The sequence below is a fragment of the Mya arenaria genome, chromosome 12 (genome assembly GCF_026914265.1).
Source record: "Mya arenaria isolate MELC-2E11 chromosome 12, ASM2691426v1".
NCBI lineage: Eukaryota > Metazoa > Mollusca > Bivalvia > Myida > Myidae > Mya > Mya arenaria.
The window spans coordinates 37236735-37261951 of NC_069133.1; the positions used below are offsets into that span (position 1 = coordinate 37236735).

The following is a 25217-nucleotide window of genomic DNA, read 5'->3' on the forward strand; positions in this document are numbered from 1 at the left end:
CCTTAGCCAGAATTTCTATGTCAAATAATAAAAAAGGGGCCATTATTTAAATCTAATGCAAACTAGAGTTATCTTACTTGGTTATTTAAGTAGATCAGATAGTTGAATACCATTGTATAAAGTCTCAATGCAATACCTCAAGTAGTTGCTGAGATATTAACCTATGTGTGCTTGCACGCAAAACCTTAACCAAAATTTCGAAGTCAAATAATAAAGGCCTATTATTTGCATTAAATGCAAACTAAAGTTATCTAACTTTGTTTATTAAGTAGGTCGGATGGTTGAGTACCATTGTTTCAAGTCTCAATGCAATACCTCAAGTAGTTGCTGAGATATTAACCTATGTGTGCTTGCACGCAAACCCTTAACCAGAATTTCTAAGTCGAATAATAAAGGCCTATTATTTGCATTAAATGCAAACTAGAGTTAACTTACTTGGTTAATTAAGTAGGTTGGATGGTTGAGTACCATTGTATAAAGTCTCAATACAATACCGCAAGTAGTTGCTGAGATATTAACCTATGTGTGCTTGCACGCAAAACCTTAACCAAGGTGTGACGCCATCGCCGACGACGACGCTTGGGTGAATAGTATAGCTCTCCTTTTTCTTCGAATAGTCGAGCTAAAAACTGAGAGAAGCTTATACATGTTGCCTCCAGGTAGGCGTATTTATATTGCGAGAAAAGTTATAAAACTTACTTACCAGGTGAAAATGTCCTCCCAAAACACCAAAATCTCTTCGAACGCTGCCATTTAATTCCGCATCACACATAACCCTAACTTAAAGTGACACTCTTATTCAAAATCAATACATACACATGTATAACAAACAAATATTTTGACTGATAAACCTTTAACTACTTACTAATTAATGCAATTATTGAAAATATTAATTACTGATTATAATATTGTAACCGTGTATTCAATTGCAGAGAGCGCAAAAATATTAAATGATTGGTGAATGCTAAAACATTTACCGTGATCTGCTATAGTCTCATAATGTAGAAATACTGTGTTTTATGCACATTTCTTTTAAATTAAACTCGGTATCCTTCATAAGAGCCATTGTGTTTGACATGTATTCATCCTTTTTGGAATATTAAAACAATATTATTAATTTTGGTGAATCTTATTTGGGAGTAAGAGCGCATCTTTAAAACTCGGAAAACACAAAACACGTTGGACCCCTTGAACAAGGGCAGTCATTATCCATATACCCTGTGTAATTAGAAACAGTATCAACTTCACCTTACGACAAAGGATAACAATCTCCTTTATGAGATCTATCTGTATATGAAGTTTAAGGTCAATACCTTAAAAACTTCTTCAAGTAATGCTCCAGACAAAAAATACGTATGAAATTAACAAAGGGAAAATAACTCAAAAAATACTGTAGCCAGTATCATAATTTTCGTGCACTGCACGTCACCTAAATGAGATCTATGTGTATAATTATTAAGTTTGATGTCAATACCTCTAAAACTTTTCAAGAAATGCTCCAAACAAAAATTAAGTTTAAAAAATAACAAATGCAATAATCCATGAAATACTGCAGCCAGAGCACTTCATTTCTCCTCAATGATATGTATATGAAGTTTGAAGTCAATACCGCAAAGACTTTTTGAGTTATGCTCCAGCAATATAAAGGTATGAAAATTAAGTAAGGGCAATGACTAAACAATACTGCAGCCAGAGTTGTGGTTCCTGTGCACTGCACTTTCCCACAATGATATATATCTGTAAATGAAGAATGAAGTCAATATCTCAATGACTTTTTGAGTAATGCTCCAGACAAAAATATGAAAACAAAGGGCAATAACTAAAAAGAAAATACACCTAGAGTTGTGGTTCTTGTGCACTTGCACTTCTCCTCAATGAGATATATCTGTATATGAACTTTGAAGTAAATACTTCATAAATATATTTTCAAATTATGCTCCGCACGAGATTGCCAGGACGAACACATACACACGACTACCATTACTATAATCCCTACATAACATTCTGTATGATCTGCAGCATTTGTTGGCATATTAAATTTTAGCAATTTAATATCGTTTTAGTATTAAGCGCAAAAAGTCTTATTCTTATTACAGCCTGTAATTCAGACTTAAAGTTGTGATTAAAGGTATAACAGCTTATAACCGAGGTAGAAGGGTCTTTAGATTTGTTAAAATATGACCAAGAAGGGTATTAGAGGCAAAAAATTGTTTACTTCCTAATGGATTTTTTTGCACTTAAATACAGCGTAATGAGGAACTGTTCAAACTCAGATCCAGACACTCTACAATGATTCTATGCTTGATATTTCACGAAATGGAATTTGAAACAAGAGCATAGAGTTAGAAGGGTTTTTAGATTTTTGAAACATGGCCATGTTTTAATTGAATTTTGACAGAAGTTTTATTACATTCTGATTTTAAAATTTCTAGTTTTCTCTCTTTTTTAATTTCTTTCCTATAAATATAACACACTGTTTGAGGTTTCAACAGTCTTGCTTAAATTAATACTCATTTGCTTATAGATTGTCTTAAGTTTTTAAAATGGTCTACTTTCACTTTAAACACAAGTATACTTAGTACAGGTATATTGATCACTTAAGCATATTCTTAAATTTCAATCTATCATATACTGCTTTGTATACAATATAATTTTGATTGAATTTTATTAATCCATTGTAAACATCAATCCATATGTTTGAAGCCTCACGCCATAGAAATAACTAAGATTTATACATTATTAGGATTTAATACTATGTTTTAAGCATAACAAAACATAGAAAGTGTACAAAAAAACTTACTAAACATACATTGTAACTGTAAACAGATCTTGACTAACGTTAAACTTATTCCATGACCTCCATCTTACTGAACACAACATTTTTTTAAACATAAATGGTAATTTGTATCTGACAAACTATACTGCATTATCTGATAGCAAATTTCTATAGAAGTTTGAGTATATTAAATGTAAGAGATTGTGCTGCAGTTATAAATGTTGAATATAGCAAAAGGATTTCAGTGATTTATAAGAAAAGTTTGAACCATTTACAACGCAGCATAAAATCAAAAGAATATAAATACATAAAAATACTTAAGCATGTACAAGAGAAATATGTTGTGTAATGATATAAATGTTATACAGAAAGTAAGGAATATCAAAGGAAAAGCAATCCCTGTATGTAATGTTCATTCAATTTCCAGGCAAAAAGCTGAGTGTTGTTGGAAAAAAACGTATAACGATGTATCGCAATATTTGCACCAGTAATCATGATTTATTGTTTGAAAATAATACAAAGAATTTGTGAATACTTCATCAAAAGTAAGTTTATTTCTATCAAAATTTCACTTTTGGCCATCTTTTTTCATGTTTGACAAGTTAGTTATTTGTCTTTGAGTAACTTGGCCTTTGATTACCTTTTCAACTTTGACAACCAATAATAATAACAAGAGCTGTCACAGAGACAGCTTGCTCAACTATTCAGCTGCTTTTCAGTGTAAGGATTGAAAAGTTTTGGCGAAACATGCATGGAAGACTGTTAGATTAGATTTCAATGCAATACATGATGTGCTGAGATATTAACATAAATATGGTTACATGGAAAATTTTAACCAGAATTTTTAAGTCTAATAATAAAGGGTCATTATTTGCAAAATACAGTTATCTAACTTGGTTATTCAATTACGTTGGGTGGTTGAATACCATTGTATAAAGTCTCAATGCAATACATCAAGTAGTTGCTAAGATATTATCCTATGTGTGCTAACATGCAAGACCTTATCCAGAATTTCTAAGTCGCATAATAAAGGGGCAAAAATTATATAATATGAAAAATAGAGTTATCTTACTTGATTAAAGAAGAAGTTAAATGGTTGGGAGCCTGTGTGTAAAGTTTCAATGCAATACATGATGTATTCGCTGAGGTATTGACAAAAAGTAGTTACATGCAAAACCTTAACCAGAACTTCTATGTCAAAAAAGGGGCCATAATTTGAATTTAATGCAACTTAGAGTTATCTAACTTGGTAAATAAAGTAGGTTGGATGGTTGAGTACCATTGTTTCAAGTCTCAATGCAATACCTCAAGTAGTTGCTGAGATATTAACCTATGTGTGCTTGCACGCAAAACCTTAACCAGAATTTCTAAGTCGAATAATAAAGGCCTATTATTTGCATTAAATGCAAACTAGAATTATCTAACTTGGTTAATTAAATAGGTTGGATGGTTGAGTACCATTGTATAAGGTCTCAATGCAATACCTCAAGTAGTTGCTGAGATATTAACCTATGTGTGCTTGCACACAAAACCTTAATCAGAATTTCTAAGTCGAATAATAAAGGCCTATTATTTGCATTAAATGCAAACTAGAGTTATCTAAGTTGGTTAATTAAGAAGGTTGGATGGTTGAGTAACATTGTATAAAGTCTCAATGCAATACCTCAAGTAATTGCTGAGATATTAACCTATGTGTGCTTGCATGCAAAACCTTAACAAAGGTGTGACGCCAATGCCGACGCTGACGCTTGGGTGAGTAGTATAGCTCTCCATATTCTTAAATAGTCGAACTAAAAAACAGGTACATTCTAACAATGTAATAAATAAACAAATATTTTACAGTACTAATGGAAAAATATTATTTGTTCAATAACCAAGAAAAATACAAAAATCAAAATGGGCTGAAATGTTTCATGATGTTGAAGTGTTAAAATATATTGTATTACAACAGAAAAATGTTGTTTTTCCAAATTCATACTCGTCAGTTGCAAAATCGAAAAGGACCCATTTCTTCAGAATCTTATTTGAAAATAAAGAGTATTAACCATGGCTCAGCAGTATATGAAACATATGATAATTATTAGTTATCAGTCCTTATCTGTTCTTGAAAACTTACAAAGATGCAGTTAAAAAATACAGTAACAATAATGATGGCACATAAGCCAGAGCTACAGATAAGCGTCGTAATTGGCATAAATATGCTTTAAAAAGTTCTAATTTCCAGATAATATCAAACATCTGTGTGTAGCAGTACAAATGCAAATTGTTATAAGGGCGTACCATTACTACAATCAATTTACGACTGCTTCGAGAACAACAATTTTGACTGCATCTAAGATGGCCAGTACACAGTGTACATTCACTTCAACTCCTACGCAATGATTTCTCTTGCTGAAAGTTATGTTTTTGTATTGTACAAAGGGAAGTCAGCCCTGTCAGGTGTTTTAAATTGATTCAACGTTCACCCCTACATTGAACTTAATGAAATACCGCACAGGCGTACAATATATACTTTAAGTAAAAAGTCACCTGTAGCTCTGATTAACACAGTGAAAGTAAAATGTAATTCTGTACTTAACATCAATGAAACATGCATGAACACATATTTAACAAATAACTGATCTTTAAACTACCTGACAGCAATCATAAAGGATAGGTTTAGTTTTCATAAAACATATCAAATCATTTCATAACTTAATCATTTATTTTTTAATATTTTATTGTCAAATTAAAGGAATTCTGAATAGTCAAAAACAAATGTTTAGTATATGTCGGAGATTGTCCAGTATTTTATCAAATGACCAGTGAGATATTTCAATTACTTAAAGATGCACTCTTACTCCCAGATAAAATTGACCACAATTAATAATATTGCTTTAAAATTCCAAAAAATGATTAATATAAAATGTCGAAAACAAGTGTTCTTATGAAAGATACCGGGTTGAATTTGAAAGAAATTAGCATAAAACAAGGTATTTCTACCTTATGGGACTACAGAAGACCACTGTAAATCGTTTACCATTCACCAATTATTTAACATTTTTGCACTTTCTGATATTAAATACACAGTTACAATCTTGTTATCAGTAATTAATAGTTTTCATAAATTATCATTTAGTATGTAGTTAAAGGTTTATCAGTCAAAATTGATGTTTTTTGTACATGTGTATGTATTGATTTTGAATAAGAGTGTCACTCTAAATATGGAACATGGTTAAGAAATGACTTAAGATGTTTTAGACACTGTTCCAGGCAACAATATAATGAAATAGCCAATATATAATATAAATCACCTTTTTACAAGTCTGTCTGATGAAATTGAAAATATAATGTGAATTGTATGTAAGTAAAACAAATATTTAGACCAGTTTTTTTTGTTTAAAATCACCAATACTCTGAAAATTATGTTAAGGTTAGCCATCCATCATTAGGATGCAAAGATGTGTTAGAGCATTTTCGATATATTGACATCGATATTATTTTCATGGTTAAATTCATATTGATTAACCATTATATTAATTTCAAATGAATTATATTTTAGAATAACACCATAATAAGGCTACTATTATGATTTCATATATTAAAGCTGCACTCTCACAGAATGAAGATTTTGACATTTGTTGTTTTTTTGTCATGGAACGATTTTGCGAAAATCCATGGAAACCAGTGATATAAGACTGGTGACAAAAAATTAGATTGCAGATTTTTATATTTAATTTCAAAACTTGATGTTTTATGCATTTTACTTAAACCGTTAATAACGGTTTAAGCAATAAAACATTCATTTTCGAACGGAAATATGAAAAATAGCAATTAGTTATATTAATTTGTTTCTTATATAACGCAATCTCTATGTAAAAAAAGCTCTCTGTGAACACTTGGAATATATTCAAACTAAACATTTTGTGACTTAAAATGAAACTTAAACTTCTTAAAGAGGAAAAATTATTGTAATAATGATGGATGTATTACCTTAAACAGAACAAAAATTATTAACAAAATAACAATGGTTAATACTTATCAACTAAATACTGTTTCATAACATGTTGTTTTTTAACAATAATAAAAAAATGAAACATGTGAAATGAACATTAAAATGGCAACATTTAAATCTCTTAATACACAGGCGAAGACGACACATCCATATCGTAGGTGTCTTGCGACGAATCTTTGTTCGAGTCATTGTTCAAATGCTGACTGGTTGCTTCCTTACGACAGTTTTTACTCACACCACTGGTTCCCTCCACTTGCTTTTTCATTTCATACAAAGGGTTAACCACGTCCTCCCTGGCTGAAGCACCATGTTTGTTTGTTGAATGTGTTCGAGTTTCAATTCTTCCTGTAGTGTGATGATTGCCTGCCTTTGAATGGCCAGTAAATCTATTACTAGTAAGATTGTCAACTGATTTAGAACTTGCTTTCAATTCTTTGTTTACAAAATCAAAAGGATCGGCTGGCATTTTGCCAACAGATTTACTAAAATTTTGATTGCCAAATTCATTCGCATCGTCTTGTTTACACTGCTCAGTTTTCTTTGCATCGTGACTCTTACTGTCACCTGATCGGCTCCTGGTTCGAGTCACTTGACTCTGACTAGTTACGATATCCACAGGCGATGACCTTGACCGTAAATGTACGACAGGGGTGGATAACTTTGAGACTGGCTTGTTTTCAGGCTGGGAAATATGAGAGTGATCTCTCTTGTCCGATTGCACATTATAGTAATTTTCAGTGTCTGGACACACTGCGTGCATCAGGTCGTGACCCGATACAAGGCTCGGTGAAGGCACGTCTGAGTCTGTATCATCCATACAAAGAAGCTCGTCCACCGATGGCTGCTTTATTGTCTTTGATGAACCTGATATAATGGAATGAATAATTTCATTATTTCTAAAACAAACCTTTAAATATCTTCATGCAACTGATGACTTCATAGCATTTTGATGGTTTTTTTTTACTTTATGATAAACAGTTACCATAAAAAAAAAATATTTTAAGTCTGTGAATTTGTTTTATGCTACTCTCTTTTGTTTCATACTAGATTAATTGCTGAATTAAGGTTGTGTAAGTACCCTTAAACAAAAAGTTAAGTGTTAAATAAAGCAAAAAGTTATTATTAAAATCTATATTGTTTTCAAAGTAATATACTGAGGAAAAGGAAGCTATTTGAAGACACCACCAAGCTATTCCAAGAATTACTTTCCCTCTGGTCTGGGGTCAAGTTTCTTTAGGTAGTCACTTTAAATCCAGGGAGGCAAATCCTTATATTCATGGCAGTCAATTCCATGAGTTTCTGCCCCAAGCTTGTGGCAGTGATCCTTATACAGAACAAGGGGAAAATATTCTATATATACACCAACCTGTTCCATGAGTTTCTCCCCCTGAGGTGTGCTAATTATCCAAGTTTAAATCAAAAAGGGAGACAATTCCTACATATAAACCCACCTGTTGCATGAATTTCCTTGGTATGTGCTAATTCACAAACTTTAAATAAAGTAAGAGAGACAAATCTTACATATACACCCGCCTGTTGCATGAGTTACTACCCCTGGTACATGCTAATTCTCCAATTTTAAACAAAATAAGGGAGACAAATCCAACATATATACCCACCTGTTGCATAAGTTACTACCCCTGGTACATGCTAATTCTCCAATTTTAAACAAAACAAGGGAGACAAATCCTACCACATATAATCTGTTGCATGAGTTGCATATGTATGTGCTATGTATCCATTTTAAATGATTCATGGAAGAAAAATCCTATGTGTTCACCCACCTGTTCCACGAGCAGCTTCCACTGGCCTGTTGCGATGCTCCAATTCCAGTTTCTTCATGATGGCCATTTCCCGTAGCTCTTCAACTTCCTTTTCAAGATCACAGTGAATGTTTTCACTCTCGAGGAAGGATTGTTGTATGTGCTGGTAAATAAAAAGGGTAAATCATAAATGCAATATTTATTAAGAAGTTAAAGGTTTATCACTCAAATTTTATATCTGTTATATATATGTGTATAGAGGTGCAAAGATTCGCTCTGATGCATCGAAAAACCAGATTAAAATTCGCCGATTCCATACAGGAACCTCAAAATTTGATTCGATCCGCATATTAAGCATGCATGCAACAAAATGACCCGTTGTATCCGCATTCTAAACATGTCGACTTTTGTTACGCGGTGTGCAATTGGTTAATAGTTAATCTGGCATCTAATCAGTAATAGAGGGTCATTCTTACTAGCCTGGTAACATGGCGTTCCCACATTTAAATGATGCTTCTAAAAAACTAAAATCATGAGAGTTGGCATGTTTCGGGCTCAGAAAGGGATTTATGTAAAAAGCAACATGTAAAATATACTTTGATGACGTAAGTTATCAAAATTCTGGCAGCTCAACTTATCTCATTCAGCATTTAAAAAGGAAACACCCCAATGATGATGTATAAACGTGAAGTCCATCAAATTGTCAAATTCGACATGTACAGAAAAAACACCACACATTTATAACAAAATATCAGTTAATTAAAATTAAATGAATAACAAAACCATGTCATGTTTTGTTATTTATTAAAATTTTATCAACAGATAGTTTCTGTGTTAAGTGTGTGATGGTTTTTTTTTTATTTAACTTTGTAAACATGAAGTTTTGTTAATTAAAATTGTTCTTGGTGAAACACTGTCAATTGCAATGATTAAACAACCTTTAAATATACAACTTAATGTTAAATAGCAGCAATAAGTCAAACATGAATCTAATTGAAAACTAGAGATTGCTTTTTTGAAAAAGCGCATGTCTCCCCCATTGTGTGGTCGTAGGTGAGAAATAATCAATGATGGATCCCAAAATCAATAGGGGCCATCAACTAGTCATGACTAACTGGCATACCAAGTATGAAGTTCCTGGGTGTAAACGTTCTTGAGTTATTGAGCAGAAACCGGTTCTTCACCTCAAGGTCAGTGACCTTGACCTTTGACCAACTGATTGCAAAATCAACTAGACATCATGACCAACCTCACTTCAAAGTTTGGTGAACCTAGATCAAAGCATTCTCCTGATATTGCACGGAAATATTTTTTTACATTAGAGGTCACAGCGACGTTGACCTTTGACCTTGTGACCCCCCAAAATATAGGAGTTTTCTAAACCTCATGATCAACCTCCCTACCAAGTTTGGTGAACCTAGGTCAAACCATTCTCAAGATATTGAGCGGAAATGTTTTTTACATTGGGGGTCGCCGCGACCTTGACCTTTGACCTAGTGACCCCAAAAACAATAAGGATCTTCTACACCTCATGACCAACCTCCCTACCAAGTTTGGTGAACCTAGGTCAAACCGTTCTCAAGATTTTGAGCAGAAATGTTTTTTATATTGGGGGTCGCCGCGACCTTGACCTTTGACCTAGTGACCCCAAAAACAAAAGGGATCCTCTACACCTCACGACCAACCTCCCTACCAAGTTTGGTGAACCTAGGTCAAACCATTCTCAAGATATTGAGCGGAAATGTTTTTTACATTGGGGGTCGCCGCGACCTTGACCTTTGACCTAGTGACCCCAAAAACAATAGGGATCCTCTACACCTCACGACCAACCTCCCTACCAAGTTTGGTGAACCTAGGTCAAACCATTCTCAAGATATTGAGCGGAAATGTTTTTTACATTGGGGGTCGCCTTGACCTTGACCTTTGACCTAGTGACCCCAAAAACAATAGGGATCCTCTACACCTCACGACCAACCTCCCTACCAAGTTTGGTGAACCTAGGTCAAACCATTCTCAAGATATTGAGCGGAAATGTTTTTTACATTGGGGGTCGCCGCGACCTTGACCTTTGACCTAGTGACCCCAAAAACAATAGGGATCTTCTACACCTCATGACCAACCTCCCTACCAAGTTTGGTGAACCTAGGTCAAACCATTGTCAAGATATTGAGCGGAAATGTTTTTTACATTGGGGGTCGCCGCGACCTTGACCTTTGACCTAGTGACCCCAAAAACAATAGGGATCTTCTACACCTCATGACCAACCTCCCTACCAAGTTTGGTGATCCTAGGTCATGCGGTTTTCCAGTTATCGATCGGAAACGAAGTGTGACGTACGGACAGACTGACGGACTGACGGACTACCGGACTACCGGACTGACGGACAGGGCAAAAACAATATGTCTCCCCCAGAGAGGGGGAGACATAATAATCGAACATGTTTGATATCGGAATCGATTCAAATCGAGTTTTCAGTGAATCATTGCAGCTCTAATGTGTATGTATTGATTTTAAATATGAGTGCCACTTTTAAGATATTGTGTGCAGATCCTCAGTCAGCACAAAATGCCACGTGCTAAAATGACTTGTATAATATCAAGATGGCCAACAGAAATTCAAATCTAGCAGCCTGTATTTAATTCTTGATAAAATTACGTTTAGTCTCTGTGTAATGGCACCATTCATTGTCTGTATTTTGTTCACTTGATCCACAGGATTAAAACCATCCTTTCTGAAATGAGAATGTTGCAATCAATAGATACAGTAAGGATTTAAAACTTCTTGATAGCAAATGAAGTTTGTAATACTGATCTATGGTTCTAACTTAACTCTAAAAAAAAATGACTCTCAATGGCAAAACAAGGATATGATTGTACAGGTCAAGGGCTGAAACCATTTCAGCGATGGGTTTGTGGGGCCCTTAAGGCTGCTAATTTGTGTCAAAGGGAGTGAGGCACCGTTGTGCAAAAGCAAAATAGGATTTTAAAGCAGCTCTTTTGAGGACTCTACTTACTTCAAATTTGAAGGAAATGAAGAGTGTAAATACTAACAACAAATGAAGTAACAACTAAACGCAACCAATTTATTTTTTAAACATGTTTTGGGTGGTCACTGGAGTTGTTAGATCCGCTGAAATATCACATCTGTTATGTAAGATCCGCTGAAACAGCACATCTGTCATGTAAGATCCGCTGAAATAGCACATCTGTCATGTAAGATCCGCTGAAATAGCACATCTGTCATGTAAGATCCGCTGAAACAGCACATCTGTCATGTAAGATCCGCTGAAATAGCACATCTGTCATGTAAGATCCGCTGAAATAGCACATCTGTCATGTAAGATCCGCTGAAATAGCACATCTGTCACGCAAGATCCGCTGAAATAGCACATCTGTCACGTAAGATCCGCTGAAATAGCACATCTGTCACGTAAGATACGCTGAAATAGCACATTTGTCATTCTGAGTACAAATTACATCTCTGCAAAAGACATTAATAAATACCTGTCTTTGTGCTCCTCTTTAATGAGAACTTAAAGTGCAACCAATCTTTGATGAACTTACTCATAATGTCTAATAATACTGCTGTATGTCCCCCGTGTTTGTGACACGGTGTGACTGGCATTCAGGCGATACTCTGTATGCGTTGTATCACCAAGGTTGATCACCGTCTCTGGGAGCTTTCTGAACACACTGCAAAAAAAAGAATATAAATATGTCACATTCTTATTGAAACATGCCAAATTGTTCTAAACTGAGTAAAATTTGATGTAATGGATTAAAGTTATGTATTTTAAACATTACCCAACATTTGATCAAATTATTCAATTGAGAAATAGAAGGTCACATGGCCAAAAGCATATAACATTAATTTCACCAGACAAAGATGATAAATTGCCTGGAAGACGGATAACATTTAACACTTTCTGGGACATAGCAGAGGCCAAGATTACAAACAGTCTGAAGTCTGAGTTCAAAATTGCAAAACTTCATTTTTTAACTTATTTTTGTAAAACATCAAAGAATAAAGACTTTTCTTTTCAATTTAATAAATTAAGTGCTTTTATGAGTCTGTTTTTAGAATTGGACTTGAGACTGTTGTAATCATGTAAAAATTCCGCACTAACTACCAACAAGAAAAACTAAGAACTACACAAGCAGTGGTCGAAATTAGCACAAGCCCGCAAGCCCTGCACTGGTAAAATGTCTTCCGGGCTTGCTCAAATTCTGAAATTTATATAGCAGGGCTTGTTCAAAAATATGATTCCGTGCAAAAGTATAAGAATTCGGGCTTGTTCATCCGAAAGTCTAATTTTGATGACTGCACAAGAACAAAATGGCAGATAGTCAAGGTAAGATCGATGCAAGTATGATTTGCAGTGGAAATAGTCCTTTGATATTGAAAATGACCCTACTTCCTGATCTCAGTTTCAGTGCGTTTTACGTGAGTTGTGCATTCAAACTCATCCCTGAGAACAAGCGCCCAATGGCTATCACAGAACAGAACACAAGTTTATTTCCACACATAACATCATACATATATACATCAATAAAGTAGACTATGATACACATGTAGTCCATGATCATTTTTTTTATTAAACATTTGCTTGGCGATTTAAAACTAGTTTTTTAAGGTTTTTGTTAGTTGAGATGCTTTACAGTAACATAAACATTAGCAAATGTTTAAACTCTTTTTCAGATATTACAAAAAAAAATCAACGGAAACAGACACTATATCAAAGGAATTTTCTACCCAAAAAAATTAAATTAAGTTGTGAAATAAACATGGTCCCAGCCAATAGAAACAGAAACAGATATTTTTGTAACAGACCTAAATGATAACACACATCATACCTGTTGGCGACACAGTGCAGAAAGCAGTGGTCATGTTTGTGCAGGGATAGTGTTGGTTTATTGGTCTTTTCCGAGCAGAGCAAGAACGTGAACAGCGGGCCCTCTTTGTTCAGCGACTTTACAAGGCTAGCATGAATCAGGCGTTCACGAAACGATGGCTTTGGGCTTGAGTTGCGACGGAAACTGTACCAGCCAACAATGTTCTGAAAGAGACATTTGGATAAACATGGACACAGGCTTCTAGAAGGCTTGCATTCATGTACAGAACAAGAGAAAGCTACAAACTGGAGTGGAGAAATTGAGCTGGACGCACAGATTGTTCAATTTCTATATGTCAACCTTCGGGGCCATAAAAAGCATTACATAAAATAGTCTAATCCAATAAATGATCAAATTCATATACAACAAGAGCTATCACAGGAACAGCGTGCTCGACTATTCCGCCGCTTTTCAGTGTAAGGATTGAAAAGTTTTGGTTGTTACATGCAAAATTTTAACCAGAAATAAAGGGCCATTATTTGCAAAATACAGTTATCTAATTTGGTTATTCAAGTAGGTTGGGTGGTTGAGTACCATTGTATAAAGTCTTAATGCAATACATCAAGTAGTTGCTGAGATATTAACCTATGTGCAAGGTTCTCAAAATGAGGTCATGCCCCCTCCCCGGCCTTTTTTAAAACAAGAATGCAATTTCCTGCAATCTGAGCCATTGAGGGTGCTGTTTTTCTAGGAGTTTTGAAGTGAACAACAATGCAAAATATCGATAAAAATATTGTTTTGTACGTATGTTCACATAAAATATACAGAAATGTCATACATAGCATACATTCAGAGAAAGACCTTGACAAGTCACTGTCAGTGTTTGTATCATCACTGACTAAGCTGTTTTGGATTGAAAATAGAAAAAAGAACTCATTTCAGACTGATTTTTTAACCATTTTTTTTCCCTGAAGTTTCCTGCAAACAAATCAAAATAAGAATCGATCAAATATATTAACTAAAACGAGAAATATCACGCTAACTTATGCAACAGGTCTATAATAAATGGATGATTAATCAATGGTATTAAATTACCGTAATTCACCATAGTTCGGACACTCATATTTATTTTCAATAATAATTTATTTTGCCTACCTAATTGTCGGACACCCAAAGGAGATCAATCATAACTTTCAGAGTTACCAAGTTTCACAGACGAAGATTATTGATTTTTATCTTTACAATGCCTGACTAGATTACCTAACCATATATACCATTGTGACAAGTTAATCAGTTACCACGCATCCTAAACGATTTATTGCCTGTAGAAAGAGGAAGTGTGAAATATTTATTGGAGGATTAAAGAAACAACAAGGGCAATCAAGGGATTAGGAAAATAAAGACATGACATTTTTGTAAAACGATCTGCCAATAAACTTTGAAACTTGTACCACACTTTATAATATATAGACTGTAAGAAGCAATAATCGTACAGTTATACTTATTGAAACATCAATAAAAGTCAACACATTCAATGATATAGGTTACTAATTAATGTGATGAATTAAAGTTTGAAATGAAATACTTAAGTTACAATCTAAAACTCCACTCTGACGCATTAATCCTGCATAGCAATGTCCATGCTCTCCATGAGATCCTCGTGGGTATAACTGTGAGTTATGTGACGTCACATAATATGACTGTTTGATCTGAAGCCGATAAAATGTGTTTATTCATTTCAATGCATGTATAAAATGGTGTTTAATGGGATTTTAATTAACTTGATGAAGGATTTACACGTATAGGCGTAATAAATAAGTTTATGACAATTGATAACTACGGATAATTTAATAAGTGGTAAAATTCAAACATAAAGAAAAAAGGCAGGTTTAAAATTTAAAAATGGTAACTTTCTATGGATGCGAACAGCAAAAAAATAATATTTAAAGGCGTCCGAACTCTAAGGTGAAATACGGTATTCATACTTATGGGTGGCTGTTTGTGGCCAAAAAACAATTTTTTTGACATCGACAATGTATTTTCTTCTAACAGGAAACTGTGCTTGCGTATGCGCGAATTACGGAGAATTCTTACCAATACGATTTCGAACCTGAAGACTCTTACATACGCCGAAGAAAGACTAAATAATCAGCATTAAATATGTCAGAAAAGAATGTGACCTTATGGTTTCTTCAACAATTTTAACCAGCCGATTTCTGGTTTTAACCGGTCAAATAGGCCGGTGGCCGGTTCATTTTGAGAACCCTGTATGTGTGCTTACATGCAAAACCTTAACCAGAATTTCTAAGTCAAATAATAAAGGTCCATTATTTGCATTAAATTCAAATAAGTGTTATCTAACTTCATTAATTTAGTAGGTTAGATATTTGGGAATGCATATCTAAAGTTTCAATGCAATACATGATGTATTTACTGAGATTATGACTTAAAGTTACTTACATGCAAAACCTTAACCAAGGCCGACGCTTGGGCGAGTAGCTCACCTTATTCTTCAAATAGTCGAGCTAAAAATCATGCAAGGTTTCCACTCGAACCTCAAAAGTTTGAATTCAAAAGGCAAATGTAAGAATAATGAGAAAGCATTATTCATTGTTAAATTCAAATATAAAATATCTCAAATCTAAGAGTCCCAAAGCAAATATGTGAGTCTAAGAAGTGAGAGCGCTTTGAGTTAAGGAGTTAAATATTACCCGTGTCTTGTCCCCAAGCAGTTTGGTAATCTCATCCATGTCAACCTGCCCTCGTCTGTCATGGAAAATCAGGTCATTGGGCCAGGCAACACTCTCATAAACATCTGCAAATGTTTGAAATGTTTAGCTTACTAAAAGACATAAATGATCTAATATGGCAATCATGTGGTAAGTGGGCAGTAAATAAAAATTATTGTTTAGTTTGGAGCAGGACTAGAGGCAAACAAGAGCTGTCACAGTATGTGACGAATGCCCCTGATTGTGACATTGACCTATGAACAAGGTCAGTACATGAAAAGTTGATCTTGCCTTTACATGTCAAATACATATGGCAAGTTATTTTAAATTGCCTCTAAACATAAAAAAATACCACCCATAGTTGACAACCGACACTGTTATGTCCTTATATATGCAGCACTCCATTGTGAATAAACACTTAGTGTGACCTTGACCTTTGAGGTAGGGGCACGGGTCTTGCACGCGACACGTCGTCTTGGTATGTGGAACACATGTGGCAAGTTATTTTAAAATCTGTCCATACAAGGGAAAGTTACAGCCTGGACACGACAACCTATACTCTATGTCCTTATATGCAGCACTCCATTGTGAATAAAGACTAAGTGTGACCTTGACCTTTGAGGTAGGGACACGGGTCTTGCACGTGACACGTCGTCTTGGTATGTGGAACACATGTGGCAAGTTATTTTAAAATCTGTCAATAAAAGGGAAAGTTACAGCCCGGACACGACAACCTATACTCTTTGTCCTATATGCAGCACTCCATTGTGAATAAAGACTAAGTGTGACCTTGACCTTTGAGGTAGGGGCACGGGTCTTGCAAGCGACACGTCGTCTTGGTATGTGGAACACATGTGGCAAGTTATTTTAAAATCTGTCCATACAAGGGAAAGTTACAGCCCAGACACGAGTTATTGAGCCGGACGGTGCGATTTTAATATGCCCACCTTCGGGGGCATAAAAAATCTTGGATTAAAATATTCTGACCTAAAGTCATGAATACTGGATAAAGATGTTGATAAAATTCTGCATTGGGGTTTGTGTTTAACTGTTTACATAAAAGCAAATGAATTTAAATGTAGACAAGATTTATGTAAATTCTATTAAAAATCTTCAATTAATGATGAGGTATTTTTTCTCTATAAGATTTGACCTAGTTTTTGACTTTTAAGGAAGAACTTATGTTGGAGAAAACATCATTAGAAAGACAGCCCTGGTCTGACATATGTAGGCTAGCAAATAACATTAATGATATAAATTAAATGAGAATGTTAACAGTTTACATTCATACTAGTATTCTCTATGTAAAACATAACACCAAAGTGAATAGCTTGAAACCCAAATCATGGCTTACATATCTTTGTTTCCACTTCCACATTGTTTATCTGTGAATCACTGATGGTGTCCTTCACTTCACGAACCACTTCTCCAAGGAGTAGCCCAACCTGTAAATAAAAACAACATAGTTATCAACAACATTCTGTATATTAATATAATTTGGGAGGTAGTTTTCCCCCCATTACTTTTTGTTTTGCCCCATTTTGCATGGTTTAACTAAAATACACAATGTTTTTTATGTCATTATAATTATTTATCAATTAAAAGGCAAGTAAATATTTGCTAGTTTTTTTTCTTTTCTAATCGATTTGCAAAAAATAGAAAATATATTTAAACAGGGCTTACATTCAAGGAAGTTGACAAGTATATTTCTCAAAACTAGCCAAGCCCGGGTAAACCCCCGCCCTGTTGGAACGAACTGATGGTAAAATCCCCGCCAAATGCCCCCGCACCCCAAGGACCCTAAGTAAGGCACATTCTCCGCTGTATTTGGCGTGAATACAAAACCACCATATCCCCTGGCACTGCAGAGCCACCGGGATGGTAAAAACACGGTCCATTTCCCAGGACCTTGGGGGGCTGTGGTTACAATTGACTGATGCATAATTAGCAATGGTAGCCACAATAATGCGCGTATAGGGAACTTTTTTTAACATTTGGATATTCATTTTGTTCCCTAAATGCCACTAGTCGACTGTTTCATACCAATGTAAAATATATTCTTCTACTGTAACTCCAAAATGTAACTCCACAATATTTAACACTGCATTGTTAAATAAAAAACAAAAGTTATTTTTAGCCAATACCTTTCTGTTATTACACTTATGACAAATTCAGATCGATCTGTCAACAAAGCATCGCCATTTATTAACCATCTACCAGGTGCACGTTATCATTCAACTTAAAATAATAAGTGCTGGGATCTGTCATTCTTGGCTAGGAAAACAACAAGTGGGATATGGACGCGTAGAGTCGCCAAAACAAAAATCGTCAAATGAGTAATAAACACAAAAAGGTCTTCAGAAACAGGCTTTTCGAATTTTTGACATACTTATTTTGGATGCTGGCGCCTATTTCGTACGATAGGTCGGGTAACCTGACCCAGAAGTGTTTTAAGGACTCATAACAAATTAATGTGCACTTGTTACTTCAATTAAATGAAACTTCCGACTCTTTAAAAAATAGTTAATCGTAAATTAAAAGACTGTTGAAAGCGATGAAATTGGTTTTCGTGACAACACATTTATTATATTCGCAAAATGTGTTCATATGTCTGTACCTGATTGCCGAACGAAGATGAATTGTCATAAAGGAGAGAAGCAAGAATTGTTCCTGTCACTTTCACCGCCATCTTTTGAGTGCATAGAATTACTGAATTCCTCTATTGACCGGAATACCAAAAATTACCGGATTATCCAAGTTTACGATTTCAGCGAAATCTACCGGAATCCTGATAAATACCTAATAATTTAAATTCTAATGATTGTTTGCGGTGTTTTTCAATGCTTTAATAACTAATTCACCTAACGTTATATAGTCGATATATCCATATATTGAAAGTGAAAAGGATTCCGGTAGCCAGGTATGAATGTTGAACGATATTATCATGAGTATTTATCAGTCTGATTCTTAAATCAAACTCTGTTGTTCTTTTTTGTTTAAAGGGACTCGCTCATGGTTTGTAAGCTGTACTTTTCCGGATTTTGTTTTTATTTCCCTTACGAAATGAAGTGTGTCAAATCGTCGGGAGTGTTAAAACTAAGATACTGACGGCTGGAACCCTTCCACAAATGTACGCTTAAATATTGTCTTTGAAGTCAACGATTTTGTATACTGTTTCTAACGCAATATAGCGGGATTGGTCGATTTACATTACCACGTGATGCTTCGAATGTATTTAAAAAGCGTTAAAATAGCCATCAATTTATATATATATATTGTGGCAGATCCGTGGTCTAGTGGTAACACACTCGACTGTCAATCCAGGGTCGCCGGTTCGATTCCCCACCGTACCACTAAAAATACTAATCGTCTCCCGGGAATGTTAAACGGGGGTCCCCTGTGGCAGTGCTGTATACTGGTGCACGCTTAAGAACTGGTAGCTCTAACCAGGATTACATTAGGTATGTGCACTATGTTCCAATAACATAAATTGACTTACAATATTATCGGATGTGCAAGGCCCGAGTGCGAGTATAGATAAGCTTACAAACTACCAAGTTATGAGTGCGTAGGTGTGGCCGAGTGGTAAAGATGTAGTTTTTTTCTTGACCAAACCCGGCGTGGATTCGCTCCCCGCAAAGATCAGAATTTCTTTTATACTTCCATTGTATTTTTTTCTGCAATTTCAGTACCAAAGAATAAAATAATTATTAATCTAAAAGTTTTCAGATGCATGTTCGGGAAAATTATTTTTTGACCCAAAAAAGTCACTTTAAAGTGACTCGCTCATGTTTTTGTAAAATGCACTTTTAGTAAGACGAAAATTGGCAAATTATAAGGAGTGTTAAATCTAAATACCAAAAGCTAGAACCTTTCAGCAAATTATGATATTTTCATAAGTATCGTCTTTGAAGACCACAATTTGTATTGGCGTTAATAACGGCTATGAGCAATTCGTTGTTGCGTGATTGGTTGATTGACATTATCATGTGATGTTATCAAAAAGTGTTCCCAGATGCATAACCGGAAAAACTAAATTTTGCTCCAAAAAAAATAGCGAGTCCCTTTAAAGTACCTTACATTATTTGTTTTATAAACCTTTTTTAAAGAATAACGTTACAATAATATTTTCTTGTTACGTTTTATTTCGTTGTTCTTTAGATATATATGATATTTCAGCAATTCGAGTGTCTATTTCTCATTACTCACTACTGCCATCTATTAAAACATAATTCATTGTATATTCTAGTGTGTGCACTGGGTCTTCACCAATGTATTTATCAATGAACACAATTTTACATCCCCCATCAAGCTTTTCATTAATGACACGGAGTTATAGTCACTCAGTGGTTTCCTCCAAGACATGATGTCGGAAAATTGGGCTAGTTTTCTTGTTATCCGACCTTGAAAAAAGATTCTTGTTTCTTGTATGGTGACTGAAAATGAGATACACATCGTAGAGAACACATAAAATGATGACACTTGGAATCAATAAAAAGTTAAAAACAGACCAAAACGTCCAATTTTATATGTTGCAATTGGTTTACAACACAAATAGAGTCTCGAGCTTTTGAAGATTACAATACATAGCACACACAGGCAAATGTTAACAACAGCCTAGAAGACACACTTCCATGTGCATATAGACGTAAATACACGAAAAGAAGCTCTATTTTATTGCCTCTGTAACGTATCTGTGTCTGTGTCTGTAACCAACGTATCCGTCAGACTTTATCAGTTTTGTTAAATTTGACTGCGCATACTTTGTAATTGACACAGTCTGTTTGTTTTAGTTCATAAGATACATTTAAATACAGTCAACATTTTTGTGGCGTTATAAATTAATACCTGTTTAGAAATCACTCGAAATGCGCGTTACGTATCAGTTGTTGTTGTTTTTTTGCTGCTTTTTTTAAATGGCTATACTCATGTAAAATATGTAGCCTTGGGTTGCAAATGAAAACATATTTGCTTTTCGAAAGGTGATATTAAAGCTGATCGTATACCCCTGATATACAATGTAGTTGTGTTCAAGCCTTTCTTTCAACACCGTTTAAAGATGCCCTCTTACTTTCAAATAAGATTTGCTACAATTAATATAATTGTTTTAATACATGTATACCAAATAGATGAAATAAAGGTCGGAAAATGGTTCTTTTTAGCCGTATAGGACATTCCCAACAGCCTTGCATGCCTTCGAGCCACGGCGTATTCGATGCAGTTGTGATGTCTATTGTGGTGTAAAGGTACTGGATTCGACCCCCGTCTGGGCATACACTCTTTCACCTTAGTCTTTATTTTATATGAAAACCTACACATGTATACAGTGGGGGTGGGGGGGGCATTTAAATTCTCTCTGTCTGTTTTTAATAATATATTTTTAACCAAAGAGTTAATTAACATTGAATGTTTTAATTGTGCAAAGCTTTTCCAACTGCTGCGTGCGATGCTGCTGCTGCTGATGATGATGATGATGAAGATGAAGATGGTGATGATGATGATGATGATGATGATGATGATGATGATGATGATATATAAAGTCGTTCTCTCATGACCGCCCTTTTTCGTTGACGAGCTTTTTACCAAGGGTCATTGGTTCTACAATTGTAGAATTTAGTGGATTCCATTGAATTCCAGTAGTTAGGGGAATCCGGTATCTCTATGTACCGTCCGTCTTCACTTTTTAAAAGACTACACCCTACTTTACAAAAGAAGAAATGTCTAAATTATTCTATCATTTCAAAGCATAATTACCATTTATTGGACTAATTTTCTTCAAGTAGCACTGGAATTTAAAAAAATCAAAATAATATGTTGCACGCGGAAGTATTAACTTATTAACCACTAGGGTATATACATGTAGCAGAAGCTTTTGCTAAGAAAAGTCGACACACTATTTTAGTAAGATTTTGACAGTATTTCTCTCTTTCAAAACATTTTCAACATGAAGCATTTCATGTGAAAAAATAAGTAAATCGTAATATGATCTTACTGCCATTGAGGTTAAACGTACATTTTGTCAAATAGTTGATTTCCACAAATGTCATATATTTTCGCGACTTTTTTATTTGGTCTTGAATAATCACATTCATGCAGACATCATCAAACTAGAAGGCACTCAGTTAAAGTAATGGTTTTATACAGAGCTGGTTCAAGGTTTTGACTTAAGTATGGATGCAACTTTGTGAGAGCAACTATAAAGCTGCTCTTCCTCAAAACTGGTGAATTCTATTTATCTTTTTACTCCAATATTGTCATAGCAAAGTTCACTTGGAAGCTGGTGTCATTCAATTGTCATTTAAAAAAACATACACCCATGCTATGGGATATGCATATTTATTACTGAAATGTTCAAATCAACCAGTGTCCATGCAGAAGCGTTATGATTATAACATGTCCATTATGAGTGTGCAAGCATAAATGCATACATGCCATATTTTCTGGAGACCATTCAGGGGGATTTGTTCAAAAGTCTGAAAATTCAGGGGGATTTTGGTAGTATTCAGGGGGATTTTTTAGCAGATCTAATTCAGCAAAATTTCAAAGTATTTTAAGACGCAAGTACGAAAGAAAAAACAAATTGCCATAATTTTGAAAGGCTCCCGAGGGGATTATGTCCAGAATTTAAGGGGATTTTGGTCACATACCAGGGGATTTTTATCATCGCCATGTAGCATTACGGGCATGACACACATGCCAATTTACCTTGTTTACCCCTTTTTCCAGCACTTCATCTATATTTTTATGAGACACAACCATATTGCATAATAAAATCACTCACTTGCAAAATAGAATACTAAATTAACAGAAAAATATGTTTCAGAGACAATTTAATGGGCTTGCCTTCCTCTAAAATTGGATACAAAATCTGCTGCCTATGATCATAAATGATGACTTTCAGACTAATAGAGAGAATGGAATGAATTATCAATATTTTTCATTTCAATTCCCAAATAGTCAGATTTGTTTGCTTCTGATAAAAAGCAAATGCATAATTTATTGTTTGAGTTCATAAACATATCTTCTTTTGGCATTGATCAAAAAATAAAAACATCACCACCATAATAAATAAATAAAAGTCATTTCATCCGAATTGTCTACTTTCAGTTTCTCTTCTGGAAGTTCTGTTATTTTCCGATATTTGCGATGAAGGTCAATGTCATGTATGTAAACATATTAGTGAGGCATAACAAAGAACAGCATTGTCTATTAGTTATTTTAATCCTTTTCTTTACTGAATAATTTACTGTCACATTTAAATTATCAATCCTTTTGATGACAATGACACATGTTATGAAGAACGCTTTAATTTGTTACATCCTCTCTGATTGGATAAATATTACAGTTTTAACCAATGAAAATCGTCCTTTTATCTGACCAGTCTAATTGACATTTCTTACGCAAATTCTGTCAGTTTCAATCAAAACAATACATGAAATGTGCCCTGCTGATTTATTAAGTGTCACCCAGTAGGTGTTGTTAAAACACACCATCAGTTGATAATCCAATTAAGCTTCAAGACAGGAAGGGCATTATAACTGTAAACAGGCATATATAATTAAACCCTGTGATAAATTTGCGTAATTTTAAACACTTTAATTCCGGGGGATTTTCATCCCCCTCCGGGAGACCGGGGGATGGGTCGAAATTCCGGGGGATTTTATCCCCCTCCGGGGGATATGGCATGTATGTAAATGGAAGTAGACAAGCCAATGTTATGTTAGCAATTTGTTTAGACTGTTCACAAAATGAATCATCATGAAAAATCTGCAAAAATCTGATTATCCTAGACCTGTTAGTTAATCAATACATATTAGTATGTGTCCTTATTCTCAATTTGTTCAGTTTATCCATGGGGTGCTCCATTGGTCAAAACGGAATAAGATTCTGACAGTCCAAAAACCTACCAACCCAAAAATGTAAAGAAAAAAATGAAACAAGTTGTCTTCTGCTTTATAACTTGATACTTGGTGCTTGAGGTTGGGAGCTTGGGATTTAATTTGCAAAAGTTACAAACATAGATTTTAATGGCATTTGGAATGGGGCCAAGTATTGGCTCCGTGAGTACCATACTAATATAGCTCTTAGTATGACTGCTATGTGTGTGCTATATTTTCAGTTTGACTACAATGATTCGGAATAATTGTTGAATTGAGCACCCCTAAAGATATGTTATAGATATTTCTCATTTTTCTAACAATTAATATGATACTACAGTCAAACGTGGTTGGATGGCCACCTGTATTAAGTGGCCACCTGTGTAACCTGGCCACTCCAAATTTCTTCTGTACGTTTTTACTATATAAATATATACATTAAGCCGCTAACTGACTAACGCATCCAAGGTCACTAACCTATGATCCAGTAAGGCCATTTTGGCACTAATTAACAGCCACTAATCCCCTGTCTCTGACACTTCCACTATTTTATTATCAAGATGTGATAATCAATTAGATAGTGTGTTTTCCAATACACAGCTGTAATTAAAAAGAAGTCTATATGGAAAAGATATGTTGGGCTCGGACATTTGTGTCATCCAATTAAATTGTGTATTACATCACAAGATAGCCCCATGTGTTTACTTACCGAGGAATTACGTTTTTAACACATTGGCAAGTGTTTTGATAAAAAATAACTCAATTAGTGAAAAGATACATGAATATGCATTATTAATTACAAAGCTAATGTTCAAAAACAAACAAAGAACACCAGTTATTATGGATTTACAGTTTTCCTTTAAGTGACAAAACAAGTTGTAATTTTGACAAAGTGCACAGATTTCTATTTTTGTGAACATACATTTACTATATGCATTGTGTGTGATTTTATTTTTTTATAATGGGTAACAGCAAGACAAATCGCTAGTGTTTGACTCTGACAGAACCTGTTGAGTTTATGAATTATTAGAAGGCAGGATAATGTTGACACGTCAGGATTTATTTTCGCAATTTTGATAAGACACTGGTGTGAAGAAAATAAAAATGATGATTTTTTTTTAAAAAGTGAACTTTTTGATGTACAATTGTGTATACGGATTTTTGTTTTTGTCATTAGTTATTCAAGTCAATTGCAAATTGTGTTATTTGCTATACATTTATATTTTCTATGCCTTGATTTTGAATT

At 34.5% G+C, this 25217-nt stretch overlaps 2 protein-coding genes across 2 annotated transcripts in view; one reads left to right on the forward strand and one right to left on the reverse strand.

The window, feature by feature from the left end:
* Window positions 1-2728: 2728 nt before the first annotated feature.
* Window positions 2729-18785, reverse strand: LOC128211620 (BRCA1-A complex subunit Abraxas 1-like). The gene is made up of 8 exons (XM_052916610.1): window positions 18712-18785; window positions 17449-17539; window positions 16077-16180; window positions 13387-13589; window positions 12097-12225; window positions 11189-11264; window positions 8555-8696; window positions 2729-7634 (listed from the first exon to the last, which is right to left on the reverse strand). Exons 1-8 carry the CDS (start codon window positions 18781-18783, stop codon window positions 6892-6894), a joined length of 1560 nt encoding a protein of 519 aa, XP_052772570.1. The 5' UTR covers window positions 18784-18785; the 3' UTR covers window positions 2729-6891.
* Window positions 18786-21779: 2994 nt separating this feature from the next.
* Window positions 21780-25217, forward strand: part of LOC128211551 (SMC5-SMC6 complex localization factor protein 2-like) — a 31974-nt gene continuing 28536 nt past the window's right edge. Inside the window, exon 1 of the mRNA XM_052916464.1 lies at window positions 21780-21995. The gene's annotated coding sequence lies outside the window, so the exon portion shown is untranslated. The remainder of the gene's footprint in view (window positions 21996-25217) is intronic.